At 35.4% G+C, this 19,711-nt stretch overlaps 1 protein-coding gene across 1 annotated transcript in view; it reads right to left on the bottom strand.

Annotated features, from left to right (window-relative positions):
- ANK2 (ankyrin 2) overlaps positions 1-19,711 on the bottom strand; it is a 254,755-nt gene that overhangs the window by 138,635 nt on the left and 96,409 nt on the right. Inside the window, exons 5-8 of the mRNA XM_049631065.1 lie at positions 14,542-14,640; positions 10,253-10,438; positions 6,542-6,640; positions 5,207-5,305 (exon numbers count right to left, since the gene is read on the bottom strand). Of these exons, the coding sequence (XP_049487022.1) occupies positions 5,207-5,305; positions 6,542-6,640; positions 10,253-10,438; positions 14,542-14,640 (483 nt within the window). The remainder of the gene's footprint in view (positions 1-5,206; positions 5,306-6,541; positions 6,641-10,252; positions 10,439-14,541; positions 14,641-19,711) is intronic.

The raw sequence follows: 19,711 nt of genomic DNA, 5'->3' as shown, positions 1-19,711 counted from the left end.
CCTCCATCATGTAGTTTTCTCCTTTGTTCTGGCAACCTACTTCTCACCTTGCAGGCCTAGGGTTGGTAATAAGCCCTGCTGTTGGTAGCTCTGGGGATACTCTAATATCCTTTGTGCCTTCCCTACAATCCACCCTCAATGTTATAAACAGATCCTTTAATAAATCCATATTCAAATGATCAAATTTGAACATGCACTCTGGTCCTGGCTAGGACCTTGAGTTATTTGTCCGCGCAGAGCCCAAGGTGGGGTTCAAACTCAGGCACCACAAGATCATGACCTGAGCCGAGATCAAGAGCCAGACACTTAACTGACTGAGCCACTCAAGTGCCCTGGTCTAGAACCTTGAATTATAATGATACTTTGCTTTGTTAAATCTCCTTAGCTAGTATTAAGATACTGAATATCCAAAATAGACCTTGCAATTTTAGATACGTAGGAATTAGCATGAAAAGACTGCCTTTCCAGAAAAAAAAAGTATTTAACTACTGTAGTTGGGATGCCAAGTTATTTTAAAGTTTGCCAGAGAGGAGTCTAAAAAAAGTAACTGTGCAGGCAAAGCAATTAAGATGATTGTGCTTTTGTATCTTGATAACATACCTTGTGGTTAAAGTACAGAGCATTAGTTGCTACTTAATTTATATAACTATTAGATATAGCTTGATTTCTCAAACATATTCTTGGTGGGAGCTCCATGGAGAACTAGAATTTGAGAAATCAACTATAGTGAATGAAGGCATTATATGCAATGGTCCAGCAAATGGGCTCTGGAATCAGGGAGCCTCAGGTGTGAGTCTCAGATCAGCCACTATGGATATTCTCTGTGAGGCTCAACTTCACAATACATAAAATGGGGATAATTCTTCTTATCCTATTTAACTTACAACCTTTGTTTGAAAGATGAGGGGACTCTGCCTTAAATCATTTTTAGAATAGGTATTTTTCCTACAGAATACATGAAATATTCATTGTATAATCATGTTGAAATCTTCTGATATTCTCAGAATAACAATAGGAAAATATAGAGAACGCTTAAAACCACACAGGAACATCAAAGAACAGTAAGGATTACATTGATTCTAAATCTGATGCAATTTATCTACCCTTATCAAGGATATGGGAATTATACTAAATTCAACTTTCCCAACATGCTCAATCTGAATAGATTTTAGATATTTTCTATAAGTACAGTGTCTCATTATTGCCCCCCACCCCCTGAATCTTACCAAGGTTTTGTGTTCCAGGACTTTTTTATTTACTTTTTTTAACTCCTAGGGGCAATGATCTGTTCAATACCTTTTTTAACTTAAATTCTTAAGACTGTATTTAAAGCTTACATTCCTCCCCTCCCACAGTTCCTTTCCTTTTGTTCTTTTTTTTTCTTCACTAGAATCAGTTCATATCACACCATGATGTTGATAATCCTTAATAGGTTAAATCAATCAACATTAGAGGGACACCATTTTTCCAGTTGATAGCCCGCAGCATTAGCTGTTTACAACCAGTTCTTTCCTTACCTTTTCCCTTCCTCCCCTCTGCTTAGATTGTAGATGTAGCCTGAAGTCTGTGTATGAACACAGGCTCTTGTAATTACTACCCTGTGTATCCTAGGTCAAGTTACATAACTCCTCTGAAAGTCACTTTTCCCCTTGGGAGTCTCATTTCTCAAATGAAGGCCTCCACATTTTCTCAACAAGCAGATAATACACACTTCATAAATTGTTAGGAAAAGGAAATAAAATATTTGTAGAGTACTTAGCAGGGGGCCTAGAACAGTGAGCATATGACAATTGGTGGCCACTATTGCTGTTGCTTTAATAATTATGAGCACTTTTTCTGATATATTGGTTTTTGTTCATCACCTTTTAATGTTTTTGTATACTTTCATCGTTTGCATTGAAACATGCATTTCAATAATTTAACCTTATATGGAGTATCTCCACATATAAATAATATATAAGTTTAAAAATAAAGACAGAATAATGTTCTTAATAAAACCTGGATTAGTAATACCATTTTAAACCAGCTATGAAATTTCTGTTAATGTTTTTAACATTAACGTGAGATTTTTCAGATAGCAGAAAACCGAGCTCTGGTGAAAATGTCTCAGTTTCCCACTAGATCCCAGTCAATGATGAGAATGTCAATGACATGCACAATGTCTCAATGATTGACAAAGTGCTGGCAAAAGTGGGAAAGGATCAGTGGGCAAGATATTTTTAATTACCTGAAAGTCTCTACATATTCTGCTTTTCTCCAGATAATGAAAACCTTATATACGAGATTAACAATGAGAAGATCAGGTGGAAAATCCTTGATAGAATATACTAGATTGAGAATGTTTACGACTAGTATGTTTGCTACAAGAAACTGAGATCTCTATGATAAAAAATGAAAAAAAAATATTATTCTTAATTCCTTATGTAGAGCCTCCATTGTACTACCTAAAAAGCAGTCAACAGTAAATGTAAAATTTTTCTGTTTTAAAATATACTTTCAAAAGACAAAAGAGAAAGCTAACCAGATTCCTTTTACTTTAATAATAAAATGTGATAGTTGCAGAACCAGCCTCCAAATTCCAGACCGCAGTCCTTGATTTCAGTATTACTTCCTACTTGACTTTGCCTTTGGTAAGAAAGATATAGTTGTTTTAGTTACAGCCAGAATTAAAAGAATTCAATTGCTTTTAAAATCCTACTTCTTAGAGATAAGGAAGTATTTTAACTTACGGTGGGAAAAGCTCAGTACCACCATTCAATACTGTACTGTACTCAATCCTGGGGTGTGCCGGAGCCAACCCACACAAACTAGCGAGAGCCAAGTTTTTGCACATCTCTTCCCAATTTTGTATTCAGTGATACCCTATTGGTAGCTCTAACTGGCCATGATGGAGGTATGGGGAGTATTTACACTACAGAAGTCAGCAAAGGCAGAAGCTCCAAATCAGAGTTTGTTTGTTTTTTGAAAGCCAATTAGTAAACTTTTACTAGCATACTGCTAATCTAATTCTTTGGATACTATTAATTTGCATCTCTGTGAGTAAAGGGACCTAGTCTATCATATTAACTGCTGTATCTCTAGGCATTAAGTAGGAACTCAAAAACTATCTGTTTAGGGAATGAATGAACAGAAGATCCACACAATGTATACAATTATAAAATCTACTTTTTGATTTATAAGTCTTGAATGAAATTCAACTTATTTGTATATCTAAAAGTTTCATTGGATGAAATACAGCCCAAATATTCCTTTTACAGAAGAAACCAAAGCTTATATTTGATTAACTTGCTCAAGAACAATTAGTTAATGGCAGAACTAGCATAAGAATCCATTTCTCTCCATATCTTAGTATGCTTTTTACGAAAACGCACTCCCTAATTGGAGTTAGACTTAAATTACATATGCAAATGTATGTAGGCTATGCAAATTAGAGCATCTTTTAAAGAACTAAGCAAATATTGCAATGATCAATAAGAACAAAATCAATTGCCTCAAAATGAATGAATACTCCAGAAAAATACTAACAAGAGCATGCGGATTTTGAAGACATTGGCCAAGATAAAATTCTGTTGCATTTGCCAAGTGCTTTCTTTCCATTGGTACTCTCAATTATTAGAGAGTCTCAATAGAAATGGAGAGGTAAGTGTAAAGGGAGACATTATGTTAATAACGTATTTAAAAGAGGAGGCACAGAAACTGTCCTTTAAACATGAAAAACAAGTAAGCAAGGCATGAAACACTGTGCATAGTTGTTCCAAATTCTGCATACCTACAGCACAGCAAGGGAAAAGGCATGCCAACACAGCAAAGAGTAGAAATCATATAAAACTCTAATGCAAAGACAGTAGACACTACAACAAAGATCTTGACAGACAAAGCAAACCACTCTAGAATTCCCACATGATAATATGACGTAGATGATCTGGATCAAATGTCTTAGAGAAATGAGATTAAGAAAGCAACAGTTCCTGAGGTCATTAAAAAACAGAATGTACAGTCTGGGACTGGTGTAGTTCTTAGAAGCACAAAGATGATAAGGCTAATTAAATAAAAGCATTTGCTAGCCTCAAGATTTGCAAAAGAACTAGATTTGATCCCTAGTCCTTTGACTCTGAAAATATAAAGTCCCAGGATTAAACAAAGTGAATAAAATATCACAAGGGATACATCCTATTCCCCAATCTTTTATAGACTTCTTACACCACTGTGTATTTGAAAATGTTCACATTATAGGAATATTTAAAATTTTGCTGAAGTCTATGATGAAGCAAATGTATTCCAGAGAACGAATATTGAAGTACTGGTTTAATGTTTAAGCAAGTAACTACTTATAATTCCAGTAACATAATAAAAAATTATGAGTAGCTAAGTAATTGACCCCCCCCCACTTTTAAAAAAATAAATAATAAGAATCTAAGAGTTAATTCTCATACAACCGTATGAGATTGGTTACCAACAGTAGCCTAAGTTCAGAGAAGATAGTAAGTCAACTGCCGATATCATACAGCTAGTAAGTTGTGGAAGTAAAATTTGAAATCAGGTAGTCAGCCTTCAGAGGCTGCGCTTCTAACAGTTGTATTCTCCTGCCTATCTTATTATCTATTTGTTGGGAGTATAGAAAGCTCAGAATTACATTTTACTTAACAAATTTGAAGTGAATGAAGGGCACTGACTCGTATCAAATTGGATTGACTAAAGGTGCAATCTACTAACTATGTGCCTTTGTTCCATAAGCATATAGCAGATTGTTTGTTCAGGTCAGTATAGTATGACCACCTAAGAAAAACGATCTAAAAATTGGAAAGTTAGAAGCAAAGGATTGTCAACATGTATTAAAATATTTTATGTAAAAGCCACAATCTCAAAGCTTAATGTATGTTTATGAGTTTGGGTTTTTGAAAGGTACAGCTGATAATCAGAGACGCTTCCGTTCAATCTTTGATCTTTGTTCCCCAAAATAAGCATGGACTTAAAAAACTGTCTCATTGAGGAGCTAGCATTCTGTTTCTTCAGCACTTATGAGCAAATATTAATTTCACTTTACAATGAGAAACCTTTAAATATTGTATGAAATTTAAATTGAATCCAAGAAAGCAATTTCCTTGAAAATGCATTGTTTATATTTAAGCACTGGTATTTTAAGGTGCCTGCTTCAAGAATACAAAAAACAAAAATGGTAGGAAATTCAAAGAACAGAGACACTCACCCTAGTTTTGGCATCGATCTGACCACCACGATCCAGTAAGAGCTTCACCATATTTGTGTTTCCCCTTTTGGAAGCCACATGCAGAGGGGTGATTCCATTCTACACCATGGGAAGACGAAATAAGAGCATGTTGGGTATGACAGGGCATGATGGTGAAAACTTTGTGTTAAAAGGCACAAAGAAGGTTGTGACCCATGTGGTAATTTGATTCAAGGTTTTTAAAGTTTCATGTCTTTGATTTTTAAGGAACAAAAAAGCACGCAAACCACAAAGCACTATAGTTAGAGAATGAAAAATGGAATGAAGCTGCATAATTAAGTTTGTCCATAACCACAACATATGAATTGAATGTACACATTACATTGTACACATTGTCAAGGGACAAAGGGAGCACTTTCGCATAATAAACAAAATTTCAGATTCTACTTAGGACAGAGCTCTAGTCCAAAGTCTATCACTCTTTCTAAAATATCCATGAACTGAAAGATTCTGACATCTTAAAGTTTCCTATACTTAAAAACAGGATGTAAATATACATATTCAATAACCGTTACAAAAAAAGATTCTTAAAAACATCTTCTTCAGAATATTTCAATATGAAAAACAACTTGTAGATAACTCGACACAGTTTCAATACAGAAGACTTCTCAGGGCCAAAAACACCATATATATGAATTGTAGTTATTTATTTTATTGGCTATCGTATATCATCATTATGGCAAGAATAGGTACCTAATTTTTTATATGTCATAATTTTGCAAATATTCAAATATTGCATTTACTGATTCATACTGAGTACACTGAGTTTTGTAATTAGCATGTAAGTGAATTCTTTCCAGTGAAAGCATACCATTAAACATATAATGCAACATGATGTCTTGTTATGTATTTTGGTTAGACTCTTTATATGAGCACATTCTCAATTCATTAAAAACATTTTTCTGTCAAATTATATGCCCCATAATGATCATAACACTGTATAAATGTTCTTTTACATTTGATAATTAATGTTTTAACAGTTTAATTGTTTATTGACTTGAAGTTGCTCATTCATGATTCATGGAGTGATCTTTAAATATAACTACTCACACTGAGGTCAGAACTAATACCCTCCTTAACTACTACAAATGATTTGTGTGCCTGTGAATTTACACATTCTTATTTTTCATTTATTGGGTCATGATGATGTGCTATGATGCAAAGAAAAACATGAAAAATCTAATATATCCGGCACGGATTCAGTCAAGGAAAAAAAAACTTTATTGCTATTCATTTTTACTTTAATAAAATTTTCATTTACTGCTATCTAAAATGAGAAACTATTTTAAACCATACCCTCGCTGTGAAGTCCACAGCAGCTCCCCGGTTTAGAAGAAGAGTTGCCACGTTGACATTTCCATAGTGGGCGGCAATGTGCAAAGGGGTAAAACCACTCTATGGAAAGCAAAGAGAATAACAGTAAATCATTTCACCTCCATATGTTATAGTCCCTGGATTAGTGAAGAAAATCACACGTAATTGTCTACCTAACATGTGAGCAACACAATTAAGATAATAAATGCTTTAATAAAGCTCTTTAAATTTTAGTACTACAAGATAGTAAATAACTAGGGCTATAAGCAGGTAAATAAATACCCTATATTTCTTGGCAACATTATTTGTAATTAGCTTCATGATTTATCTGTCTATGAGATTTGTTGTTTATACAAAACCATGTATCTTGAGTTGGTTAAGCTTTAGAGAAAAACAGAATATGATTAAACAACATAAGGTTTCAGCCACAGAATTCACATAATTATGAATTAAAAATTTTTTCTTCAGAGAAAGACATAAAACTATAGTTTTGTTTAGTTTGGGGATTTTCAATAAAAAAAGAAACCAACATTGGTTGGCATTGTGTCTTTGGAGCAATGAAAATATTGTGAGAAACTTTTACAGAGGTGTACAATTCATTCCACATCATTTACACTGTCATGATATTTCTGTCTTCTCTAATAACTATTTAGTGAGACTATGCTGTTACAATGAAAAAAATTTAAAAAACAAAAATTAAATAATATACCTGGCATCAATGTGAATATAAAATAAAGAAAAAAAATTTAGCTGAACACAATTTTGAATGTTAATTAAACCAAATTTTATCAATAAGATTGACATAAAATAATAAGCAAGTTAAATCAAATGTATGGACATTAGAGAACTGTTTACTTTCAGAATGTTTTTAATGTTTATTTATTTTTGAGAGAGAGAGAGAGTGTGAGTGAGTGAGGGGCAGAGAGAGGGGGATAGACAGGATCCAAAGCAGGTTCTGCGCTCTCAGCCCAAAGCCCGATGAGAGGCTCAAACTCATGAACTACAAGACCATGACCTGAGCAGAAGTCAGACGCTTAACCAACTGCACTCCTACTCTCAAAATATTTAAAAAATGAATCTGAAAATCTTCATGGAAGAAAAGTATACTTTCTTTCATTCCTTATTCTGATGAAATTTAGTTAGAAATTTTTGCCATTTTCACAAAAGAAGTATATTTACTCTTTCATTATTAAAATGCTAAAAAATCTATTATTCTTGCTCTCCATAATTTCATAATTCTCATTACTCAATAAAAGATGAGAGGAACAATAAAGACTGTTTTTATAGAATTGGATATCAAATCCTGCAGCTTTGAGGTTAATTTGTATCATTCCCTTTTATTTGAAATGAACTTTGAGGTATATAATATTGTTTTTAAGAAATATTATATGAATCACAAACGTTATTTTTCTATTCATTTGATAGTTTCTGTTGATTTTGCTTTTTAAATGGACTAAATAAGCATTCAGATATCTTAGGTAATGGAAATTCCTCCCTGCTATCAACCAAATTAGCTACAAATGATTTCTGACTATAGAGAAACAAGACACAAAATAATAATAGTAACTATCAATCCAAATCCCACACTTGTGGTAAAGATATTTTTGTGTCTACAGGATGCCAAATACTCATGTCAAAATGGAGGGAAACATGAATCTACAACCTGGCTGTTATTTTATAAAATGTCAAATTTTTATATTTTAGGAAATAATTGACTGGAAGTTTTTCATTTGTATCTTGATAGTTCCTGCCACCTAGACATATCCTGAATGTAAGTGTACCATTTAAGTTACAGTTTGATTTCAGGAAAAGAACGTAGTGATTGCTGGTGAATCATTTTCAAATTATTTTCCTGATTTGCAAAAATAAACCAATTTATTGTCTGACACAGCCTCATCAACCGTCCATGAGGATGCTTCAGAATGTGACTCTTGGATCGACATGTGGCTCGTAGAAGCCCCTCAGGGAAACTCTTGCCTGGTTACCATGGAGGTAGAAAGCTCAGTTCACTTTTCTACAGGGGAATCAATGGAAGGGCTCCCCTCTCTGTTACTCTATTGTCCTCAGAGAAATATTTCTAACTCAGTACGAATCTTCCCAAACTGCTGCTTTCAATACAATGTTTACAGCCAATATTGCTTTCAAAAACGTCTCTTAAACAACCACCAAAAATCACCTACAAAATTAAAGTTATTAAAACCAGCAATTAAGATATCAATTTATATGTTTCTAGTCTTGAGAAATTTCACCAACCAATTGGGCCTTTTTAAAAAAAATCTATGACCTAAGTTCCATGCACAGATATGGAACAAAAGAAATAATATGACTAATTCAAATATATTCATATCTCAATAGGTACATTTGTTAACAAACAAGATTTTAATTTTAGAAATACTCTAATATTACTAAATACCAAATGAATGCTCAAAACCTCTCTAGGTCCACAGCCCAGTGATCATGAGAGGTTAGTCTACAAAGTCCCCTCAACTAAGTGAAAATCAATCTACACAGTCATTTGCCTTTGAATACTGGTTAATTTTTATAATATACTTTCAACAATAGAAGGCATCTCAGTAGCAATGGTCGAAAGACTACACACACACACACACACACACACACACACACTACTGAGAGACTTCTGAACTGAATATTCTTGGTGATCAATGTGACTTACTTTGGTATGTGGAAAATAGATAATTTCATGTCAAGTACTGTTAAGACTTAGCAAGATAAAAGCAAATGCTTCGATAATACTATGCTCGGTATCACTATTGATTATATGCAATGTGGTTAAAAAGTACAGGAAGAAAAGGGCAACTGCAATGAGATAAGAAGATAAAACAGTTGCAAAGAAACCTCCTTAAATTTCACTTTGCTAAACTCTAAGCAGAGAAATTTCATTAAGAGAAGGTCATATCTCTTACTGGCAAAAAGTTAACAGTAAAGCTAACTCAGTAAAATACATATTAAGGAGTTCTGTTTCATGCTCTACTCTAGTAAGCTATTTAAATAGTTTCACTGATTTAAAAAAACATCAAATACATATTACATTAAAATTTTTGAATTATTCATTTGCCTTAATTATGGGAAAAGTCTCTAAAATCAATTTCCTAATAATGGAAATTCCAATCATTAGTATGAATTAGTGAGCATTTATTCTAACTGGGCAAAAAACTAAAATAAATAAAAACAAGGTATATTTTGGTATAACCACAATACTGTACCTCGGTGGTCCTATTCACCATCATCTGAAGCAGTGTTGTGTGGGAAGAAGAGGGAAGATATTACACAGTGCAAAATTAAGTAAACGGTCAATCTGCTCACTGCAACTGGATACACTGTTCCAAAATACATTCTACTGAGAAAAGACATCCGTAATGCTATCCATACAATACAATTTTACCTTTCTAATTCCATTTCTTATTCCATACCTTTCTTATTCCATACCAATAGAATAAGTAAGCAGATTTCTAAAAAGCTGAACCCCATCTTTAAGAGACAATTATCTTAAATTTTGTTGTTATTATACCCAACAGCCGGTCCCCTTCTTTCTGAAATACCTCCGACGGTAATTTATCTCTTAGGATGACCGGAAGTAATTTTGCATTATCACCATGGCCTACTTCTGTATCATCCCCCAGGAGGAAGCTGGCAGCCGGAGAGTTCCTGTCCACAAATGTGTTCAGCTTTTACCTTGGATTGTACGTCAGCGTTGTGATCGTTCTGAAGCAGGAGTGCGGCAGATTTGGTGTCGTCTTTCCTCGCTGCGATATGCAGAGCCGGCAGCCTCACTTTCCCTTTGGTGTCATTCTCCAAGAGGATGGCCACTGCCTGGTTGTGTCCTTGCTGGAGTGCCACAGCTAGTGGCGTAAAGCCATCCTAGCAAAATAGAAGGAAAACCCTCAATTAAATTTTGGAAGCGTGAGATTCAACTGTAAGCAATGCCTCTAATGTTTAAAATAAGAATCAAGATGGAGAAGAAAAGCAAAGGGATCAAATATTCCTGTGAAGATTAAAGCAGATGATCAACTGTCCTATGCTGTACTATGGACTGGTTTCATCAGATTATTTTCCTAGCTTCTGTTCTAAATATTTTGAAAAACATCTGCATTCCCTAACAAAGCATACTTCACATAAGGTGAACTTAAATGTATGTTTAGAATGGGAAAATAAAAATCAGAACCAATGTTAAGTATACAGGCTAATCAAAAGGAAAAAGTGGGAAGGGTTGGAATAAGAGAGACCAAGTCTGATTGAGAAGCAAAGACACAGTAGCTAAGACAGGGAAATAAATTCTGTAATTAAATATGCAAGCTTCTAAATGTCTCTGTATCGATTAGGGGAGAACAATAATAATTATCAATGGAATGGTCTATTACCAATTAATGTGGCAGATTTGGAACATAATGTAACCTAAAACTTTTTGATAAATAAGGCTAGTTCATTAATTTTATACTTCATTGAATTTTATGTTACTTAGATCATTTAGATACAATGTGCTAGGTAATGAAAAAACAGATTTTTAATTCTAAACTTGGCAACAAGTTAAAAAAATAAAACAATAGCACAGATCATCAAAGGTAAAGGAATTTTAGGGGTAGATGGATAACCATGCTTGTAAATTTGGAAACTATGTTTTCTTTCTAGAAACAAGTATTCAGTTAGTGGAAAGGTGACAAATAGAAAAAAATCTATATATATCATATATATCCTAGGCTCTGTGTATTTTAAAACCTCCCTTACTCCACAAAAGCTTGAAAACAAGTCTCAGTTAGAAGTTTCCATTCATAGAAGAGATGAGGACAATAAGATTGTATATTAATGATTACATTTTAGAGACAACAGCAATTTACCATAATCTAACTACTCGATTTGTTTTCAATGATAACTTTTTTAAACTGTAGGCTTTTGAGAAAAAGTGATTTCCTATAGCACTACCACAAAAAGACTTGAATTTGTTTTAATAAGAATTGAATTTTAAATAAACACATTACTTAATAGAATGGAAGAATACAACATGTAGCATTGTAAAATGAAAAATAGTAGCCTAAATTTAGAACTTTGGCACAAATTAAGTTTTCTGTTCAGAAAGAAAGAACAGGCTCATTATCATATACATATTCGATTATCCCCTGCAACACTGTGATAGTTTATATGAAAAGAGTATGAACTTTGTTTTTGTTTTTTCTTAGAGACAAGGCATTTACTGACAGTACAGAACCTAATTAAAAAGTTTTTAGCCTTCAATTTTGGTAATGTTCAGGAAGAAGGAGAGTTAAGAGTTATAAAATTAGTACTGGAGGGACAGAGAATTCCCCTAAAAGAATTTAACTTTGTATGTCTACCACATGGATTTCATTCTATTCTATGCTTCATGAGGGAGGGGTGAATATTTGAAATGATTTTTTCAAGCACCTCAACTAACTCCATGAAAAAGGAAACCCATATGAAAGTTCAGTAGCTTCATTTTTCATCGTTTATTTACCAATGCTAATTGCTATAATTATGGGAAATTTCAAATATTTAAAGATTTATTTTCAAACATGAGTTTCATGGAAGTATTGAATAATCTCATGATTATCTGGTTTTTAAAGTGGTCACAATGTCTTGATTAGTAGTTAATTTTTACAAATTAGGGCTACTTTTGGGCACAGAGGAAATGTCTTCTTTAGGCATATTCACATGTGTGCACATGAGACTGTACAAGGTATCTGGCAATACAATATAAAATATCAAACAGTAATCAGTCCTAAAGCCCTGGAAACATGGTAAGTTTTACAGAACGAGAGACTAAAAGGGAATGCCCATATGCGTGTTACTTGATAATCATTAGGGCCAGCAAAGGGAAGGGGGGGATTAATCAACTAAGCTTATATATGTCCAGTCAGTTAAAAATTAATTCTAGTTATTTAAGTGATTAAAAACTTAAGCAACAAGCATACACATGTCTAAGCTAAGCTTCAAACCTCATACGATTCACTTGCAAAAGCTGCATTTTTGTGTAGAAATCAGAGAGGGTTTTCATTTTTTGAGAATCACAGTGCAACATGGCCTCTGCTGATGCAGTGTATATAAAGGGATGTTTTTGGAACCAGACTGAAATGCTACAGAGAGCTACACCAAAGCAGCCTTGAGACAGCTATGAATACCAGCAAGCAGAATTTCTCTAAACCATACACTAGAAATAATAAATCTATCTGGTGACTAGAACTCTGGACTGTGATGGTTTCTTGGGGGAAGTGATTCTGCATTCAAGAAACTAAAATAAAACAGACACAGATTTCCTTATTTTGGTACATTTCTCAGTTGTCCTGATACAGAGATAGAGTCTCACATAGTTACTCAAGATTTACCTGAAGATAGTCATATGCTACTCATTGACATAATTAGTGTCTCAGGAAAAAAGAAAAAAAAAAAAGGCCTCAAATCATAAAAATCACACTTTACCCACATGGTAAGAGTGTAAAATCTGTGTGTTAAATACAGAACTTGAAATCATTTTACATTGGGCAGTTGTGTTTTCCAGTCATAAACAAATAAGAAACATGGCCCCATTAATAGTGGTTTCTTGGGATTGTTTTTTTTTTAAGTAACAAGAATAAGCTGTCAGAAAGTTATTGCAATTGGCTCCATAAAAAGTTTTCTGCCAAAGGGACTGGAAATGGATTTAATAGATTATGATGATCTCTTCCCCCAGGGCAGGATAGAAAGGAATTCATGTTTATTTCACCTAAAGACTTAATCGTTCAGAAAGAAAGAAGTCCTTAATAGACGTCAAAAGTTACCAACTTAGTTTCTGGAGGGCAAGCATCTATCAATCATCTCTCACTCCAAGCCAGGAGTTTTAAAGTTCTATCAGTGGAGGCACAAAATATGAGAAAGGAAAAACACAGCCTGCATAATCTGGTTGAAAGGGGTGAGGAGTGGCATGACCCAGTGGAGCTTTTTTCCCTTCTCTGTGTCACTCACTTCCAAGCTTTGGCCCCACGAGGCACCACCTCACAGTGGTGGTTTGGAGACAGTTTCTCCAAACTCAAGGGTTTCTGGAGGATCGCTTAGAAATCACAGTTCTAAGCAACCACTGAACTTGCTCCTTAACGTGCCTACGCAAAAATGAGAAAGAAAATAACAAAGCAAGTCTGTTTCTTGGAGGACATGCATAGTTTGAAAAGGAAAGTGATGTTCTAAACTGGCCCACTCTAACCCTTTCTTATGTCTAGATGTCCTGAATGTTTTGATACTAAATGGACTTTGAACATCCTATTTAATCGTTGCTATAATCATAGTCATACAACTATATGCCATAATTTGCGCTTCAGAAAATGTGAACAGCTTTATTTTTGTCACACATTCCTCATAAAATTGTGCTAACACAAATACCTATGAATAATTTCTGATCGTTAAAAATTGTTCATTTAGAGAATTAAATTGGATCCTAACAGATACAATAGTGATGAAAAGAGATGGAAAGGATTTACTGTAATCTGATTTTAAAATAGTATAAAAACTCCCAAAACCGAGAGAATGGCAAATTGATGGAAGCATGAGTTCATGTAAGAATAAGTTGGCATGAATCCCAAATCAAGGCATAAACTCATTCAACTGTGTGCACTGGGTCCTTTGTTCATGGCCATCATTGTACATTACACAAGTAACATGAACACTCCTAGCATATTTTATTACTTAAAAAAATTTTTTTTAATGTTTATTCTTTGAGAGAGAGAGAGAGAGAGAGCATGAGCAGGGGAGGGGCAGAGAGAGGGAGACACAGAATCTGAAGCAGGCTCCAGGCTCTGAGCTGTCAGCACAGAGCCCGATCATGACCTGAGCCAAAGTCAGATGTTTAACTGACTGAGCCACCCAGGCGCCCCATGAACATTCTAGCATATTTTAGACAAGATAATGGAGATCCTTTGCAGCTGGATAAAAAGAATATGGACATTAAGACCAAAGAATTTGAACCTCTGGGTTGGCAGTCTTACCTCAGTAGCAGTGCTCTGATTAGCTCCATTTTCAAGCAAATATTTTACAACATCAATGTGGTTCTCTTGGGCAGCCATGTATAAAGGAGTGAAGCCATTCTGAGGGCAAACAATAAAAAAGACATCTTTAATCATTTGTAAAGTTTAAACCAGGGAAGAATACCAGAAAAGGAAAGAAAGAATACTATGAGGTAAACTTTTGAAATGATGATACATATAACACACCTTCACAATGTAGTATACATATATTTACTATTATAAAACTAGCTATAATCAAAGTGAACCAATTCCTACACATAATTCCTAAAAGAATGAGGACAAAGTGATATGGAAACAATATTTACCAAATTCCCTACCTTCATTTCAGTTCTAGAGATTTATATTTCCCATTACCTAACCCTGTTAAAACTAAAGATATTTAGAATTTTAATATAATCCTATGGCATACATATAAATTCTCATTATATGTAGTGTATTTATAAAATAATATTTATATAGTATCTTCTGTACATTTTTAATTAAAATTTTTAATGTTTATCTATTTCTTAGAGAGAGATAGAGTGCGAGTTGGGGGCAGGGGGGCAGAGAGAAAGGGAGACACAGAATCCAAAGCAGGCTCCAGGCTCCAAAGTGTCAGCACAGCACCTGACGTGGGGCTCAAACCCAACAACCGCGAGATCACGACCTGAACTGAAGCCGAAACCTTTAACTGACTGAGCCACCCAGATGCCCCTCTCCTATACTTTTTAAAAAAATGTTTACTGACTTATTTATGAGAGAGAGAGAGAGAGAGAGAGAGAGAGAGGCAGAGAGACAGGGAGACAGAGAATCTCAAGCAGGCCCCACGGTGTCAGTGTAGAGCCTAATACAAGGCTCAAACTCACAAACGGTGAGATCATGACCTAAGCTAAAATCAAGAGTCTGAAGCTGAACCAACTGAGCCACCCAGGGACCCCAATCTTCTGTACTTTATTAAATCATAAACTATTTAAAGAGGCTACCATTATCTTGAATGTATGTAGTTTAATTAGCACTTTTAAAAGTATAAATTATTACTCATTCCAGACTAGGCTAGGAGTGATTGCAAATCTGATTGAAAAGGTTTTTAAAAAAATCTAAATTTCAGTATTCTGATTGAAGTAATATGGTTTATACTGAACATCTTTATATTATTTTTAAAGCCATTCTGAAATTCTATCATTCATTAATTCCCATATTCATGTATTCAGTTATTTACTAAAATCCAGCCACTGGTAGCTGGGACATCACTGGGATACACTGATAAATAAGACAGACATCTGCCTTCATGAAACATATACTATGGTAATATTATAACATTATTACATAGTCACGGTTAAAAGAATCACTGAAATTGTACAGCTTGAGTTTAAAATTAAGTTTAAATTGGCAAATTTTCTTTTCATCAGATCCTTTGCAATAGGTAACATCTCATTAAAAAAAGACTTCGTAAAAAAATAGAAAACATGGGACACTACATAAACTCTTAAATCTAACAATTCTCTCAGAACAATGTCAGAGCCTTACACGTTGTTGATTCCCTGAAAAATTCTATGCATTAATGAGAATAAGCAAAAACAAGGGATTTTCAAAACCATAAAAGGAGAAAAAAATAACTGTTTTGAAAAATTCTTCTATATGCATCATTTAAGTGTGGCAACATTATTTAAGATGGCCAAGATCTGGCAAAATATAAAAATACAGAATATAGAAGTAGAATAAGAAAAGAAATTTTAAATTTGATTACAAAAGAAAATCTGCAGACTTCAAAAGAAGAGGACATTTTTAAACTAAGAAATATTGTCAAAGGAATGAATTGACAATTTTGTAGGATGCAGGAATAGATTGCTAGTTGGATAGCATATTTTTTTAAAACATAGCAAACAGGTGAAATCTTGGGTATTTTAAGAACACTGAAGAGGTGGCGGAAGGACGGAATTAGAGATTCAAAGGAAGGGAAAGCCAGTGAGTGTGGTTAAAAACAATGAGTGGGTGTGGAATGGGGCTCTTTCATGACAAGGAAAAGGCAGGATGCAAAGAAAAAAAAAGACGAAACAGAACTTTTAATAGAGTAAAACACTTTGCTTACATGTTTTCCTCTGACAGAATCTTGGATGTAGATCAGGAGAAAGGGAGATAGACCGTGGTTGCCACACCAATAGGGAAAAAAAATGTACCATTCTTAGCCTCCCACCCTAGGTCCTGGGCTTTAGAGGGGGCCTCCTCTATTTGAACAGGGTAGGGATCCAGATGCCCAAAGGGATATGTCCATCCTGATCCTGCAGCTCTCCTGCTTCCAGACCACACATTAGGCATGAAGTTACCCATAATCCTTGACTAAGCAGCCCCCAGCATGGTTCCAGTGCTTGCTCAGACTTCTTCTTTGGGTTCATTCTCCAAAAGGTCTGTGCCATGCACACCGTGTGACAGACTGACCAATGGCCCCCAAATATGTCCTCACTCTAACCTCTGGAAGTTGTAGATGTTACCTTATATGTCAAAAGGAACTTTACAGGTGTGATTAGGTTACGGATCTTGAGGTGGGGAGATTATCCTGGATTGTTCAGCTGGGTGTAACATAATCACAGGGTTTTTAAAAGAAGGAGGCAGGAGGTCAGAGAGGAGAAAAGACACCATACTGCTGGCTTTGAAAATGGAAGAAGGGGACGTGATCCAAAGAGATTTTTACTTAGAGCCTCCAGAAAGAACCAGCAGGGGCAGCACCTTGGTTTTAGTCCTAAACCTAATCTCAGACTTCTAAAATTATAAAATAACAAATCTGTGTTATTTTAAGTCACTGGATTTGTGGCAATTTGTTACAGCAGCAACAGGAATCTAATAGACACCCCAGGAGCTGTTTGCTAGGGAAGGTCAGAGTAGTAGGTGCAGGTCAGGGTGTTCACACCTTTACACATGATGCTCTATGGGGAGGATGGATCCAGGGATGGGCCAAGAAGAGGAACCCGCTGTAGGCCAGGGTTTAGAATCAGCACCACCCCCGCCCCCACCCCGCCACCAGCCACAATCCTGTGTGGAACTCCAAGGTTTCTGAGAAGTCTAAATTTGGACCTGTCATATTGTTATAAGGATATATTTGTCAAGATAGGAAGATAGGAGATACTTATTTAAAGTTAACTTGATGTATAGCTTTTAATTTAAAAAGTATATTGTAGGGGCACCTGGGTGGCTCAGTCTGTTAAGCATCTGACTCTTGATTTTAGCTCAGCTCATGATTGCACGGTTCATGAGATCAAGCCCCAAGTTGGGCTCTGTACTTACAGCAAGGAGCATGCTTGCGATTCTCTCTCTCCTCTCTCCCTGCCCCTCTGCCCACTCGTGCTTTCTCTCTCTCTCTCAAAATAAATAATAAGCTTTAAAAAGAAGTATATTGTAAGCAGGCCTCTTTTCCATTCATGCCCTGGGCTCTGCAAGTGTTAATAGTGGGTTAGCGGTAGAGAAAGAAAAGGGGGAAATATCAGTATATAGCATATAGGGGAGGGGAGAAAGGGCAGGGACAAACATTCAGGATCTTGATTAGAGCACATCATGAATCCCATTTGTGTCTGGTGACACTGCCTCAGCATGCAAGAGCTTTCAGCAGTATAGGGGATACAGATATGAAGAACAATAACAATAAAAATAATTTATTGAACTTCTGCTATATGCTATTCACTATGAGAGATGATTTCGATGTCACCTCTAATTACTGTGATCATGTACGTGTCTGTTTGTCTGGGACAGTCTAAGTTTATGTCTAAGTTTATGTATAGAACCCTGGAGTAATAATTAATAGTGTCTCAGTTTGAATGACACATTAAATGGCCTAATACTATCTCTAATACTTAAAATATTGCTGCAACATTGGTACTGCCATATCCTTTTTTTTTTTTTAAAGTAAACTCTACATCCAAAGTAGGGCTCAAACTCATGACCTCAAGATCAAGAGTCCCATGCTCCACCAACTGAGCCACTCAGGCATCCCTCTTCACCCCACTTGAACTGAGGCAGCTGAGGCTCAGATAGTTGGGTAACTTGGCCAAAATCTCACAGCTAATAAGTGAAGTGAAAGTGTCTCTGCTGAACTGGAGTCTCCATGGGTGAAGCCAAAGCACCTGCAATTTTTAAAAAGCTCAATTTTTGAAATTACCTGAAGAATATTGTTATCAGTGATGCAGAGCAAATGAATGGTTTAGGGCAGGAAGGGCCGTGATCACATCTGCGTTTCAGAGCGTCCACTCTGGTGAACACTGAGTGGACCACACCCACTGTGGTTTGGGGTGGTGGAAGACACGAATGAAAGTACGGGGTTAATCAGATTTTGTAGTATTTGCAATAGTACATTTAAAAGATGAAGGAAGCCTGAGCCAAAACAACATCTTGGCTAGGCGAGGGAGGGAGGGAGCTATTTACTGTTACAAATATGTGAAGTAAGAAGACAATAAAGATTTACTACAGGTCCCAAAGACGTGGGAAATTATCCTTCCCTAACTTCCTGATACTACTTAACAAGAAATACTCCGCCAGAAAATGTGAAACATGCCTCTGGGTAATTGGGACAGGGCACTGCAGCCTTTTAACAGCACTGTGAATTTTACAGGAAAGCTTTTATCTCTGCATATAAATAGATTAATAACACAGGATTACTGGCCTGTGTCCATGCTTCCAGGTGCTTTCCAATGTATTATGTCTCCATGCCTTTCTAAAATAGTCTGGCTGCAGGTAGGTATAAAAGTATATGTATTTTCTTCTTGTTGGTATAAAAAAGTCAAAGAGATCCACAACCTGGGCTGATACTAGGAGGATGCTAACAAGCACCAAATTATCAGCTGTTATGATAATTAACAGCATGACCAGTAGGTGCCTCTACCAACCAGTTATTAAATATTTTAACATTATTCATCTCCATTGCCACTCATGTATATTTATTCAACAAAAATGTGTTGGGTGACTCTTTACTGCTAGGCATTGTGTTTGGCATAGTGATTCAGAGAGGAAAGGCAAAGTTCCTGTTAATTAGGAGCTCACAGTCCAGAGACTGAGATGGGCAAGTGAGGAAACTACTATGTTACAGTTCAGTGAACGCATATAGAATTCGTTTCTCTAAAAAAGAAAGAAAGAAAGAAAGAAAGAAAGAAAGAAAGAAAGAAAGAAA

This window comes from Panthera uncia, chromosome B1 (genome assembly GCF_023721935.1).
Source record: "Panthera uncia isolate 11264 chromosome B1, Puncia_PCG_1.0, whole genome shotgun sequence".
Classification (NCBI taxonomy): Eukaryota; Metazoa; Chordata; class Mammalia; order Carnivora; family Felidae; genus Panthera; species Panthera uncia.
Note: the sequence above shows the minus strand (reverse complement) of the source record. Positions and strands in the feature narration are given on the sequence as shown.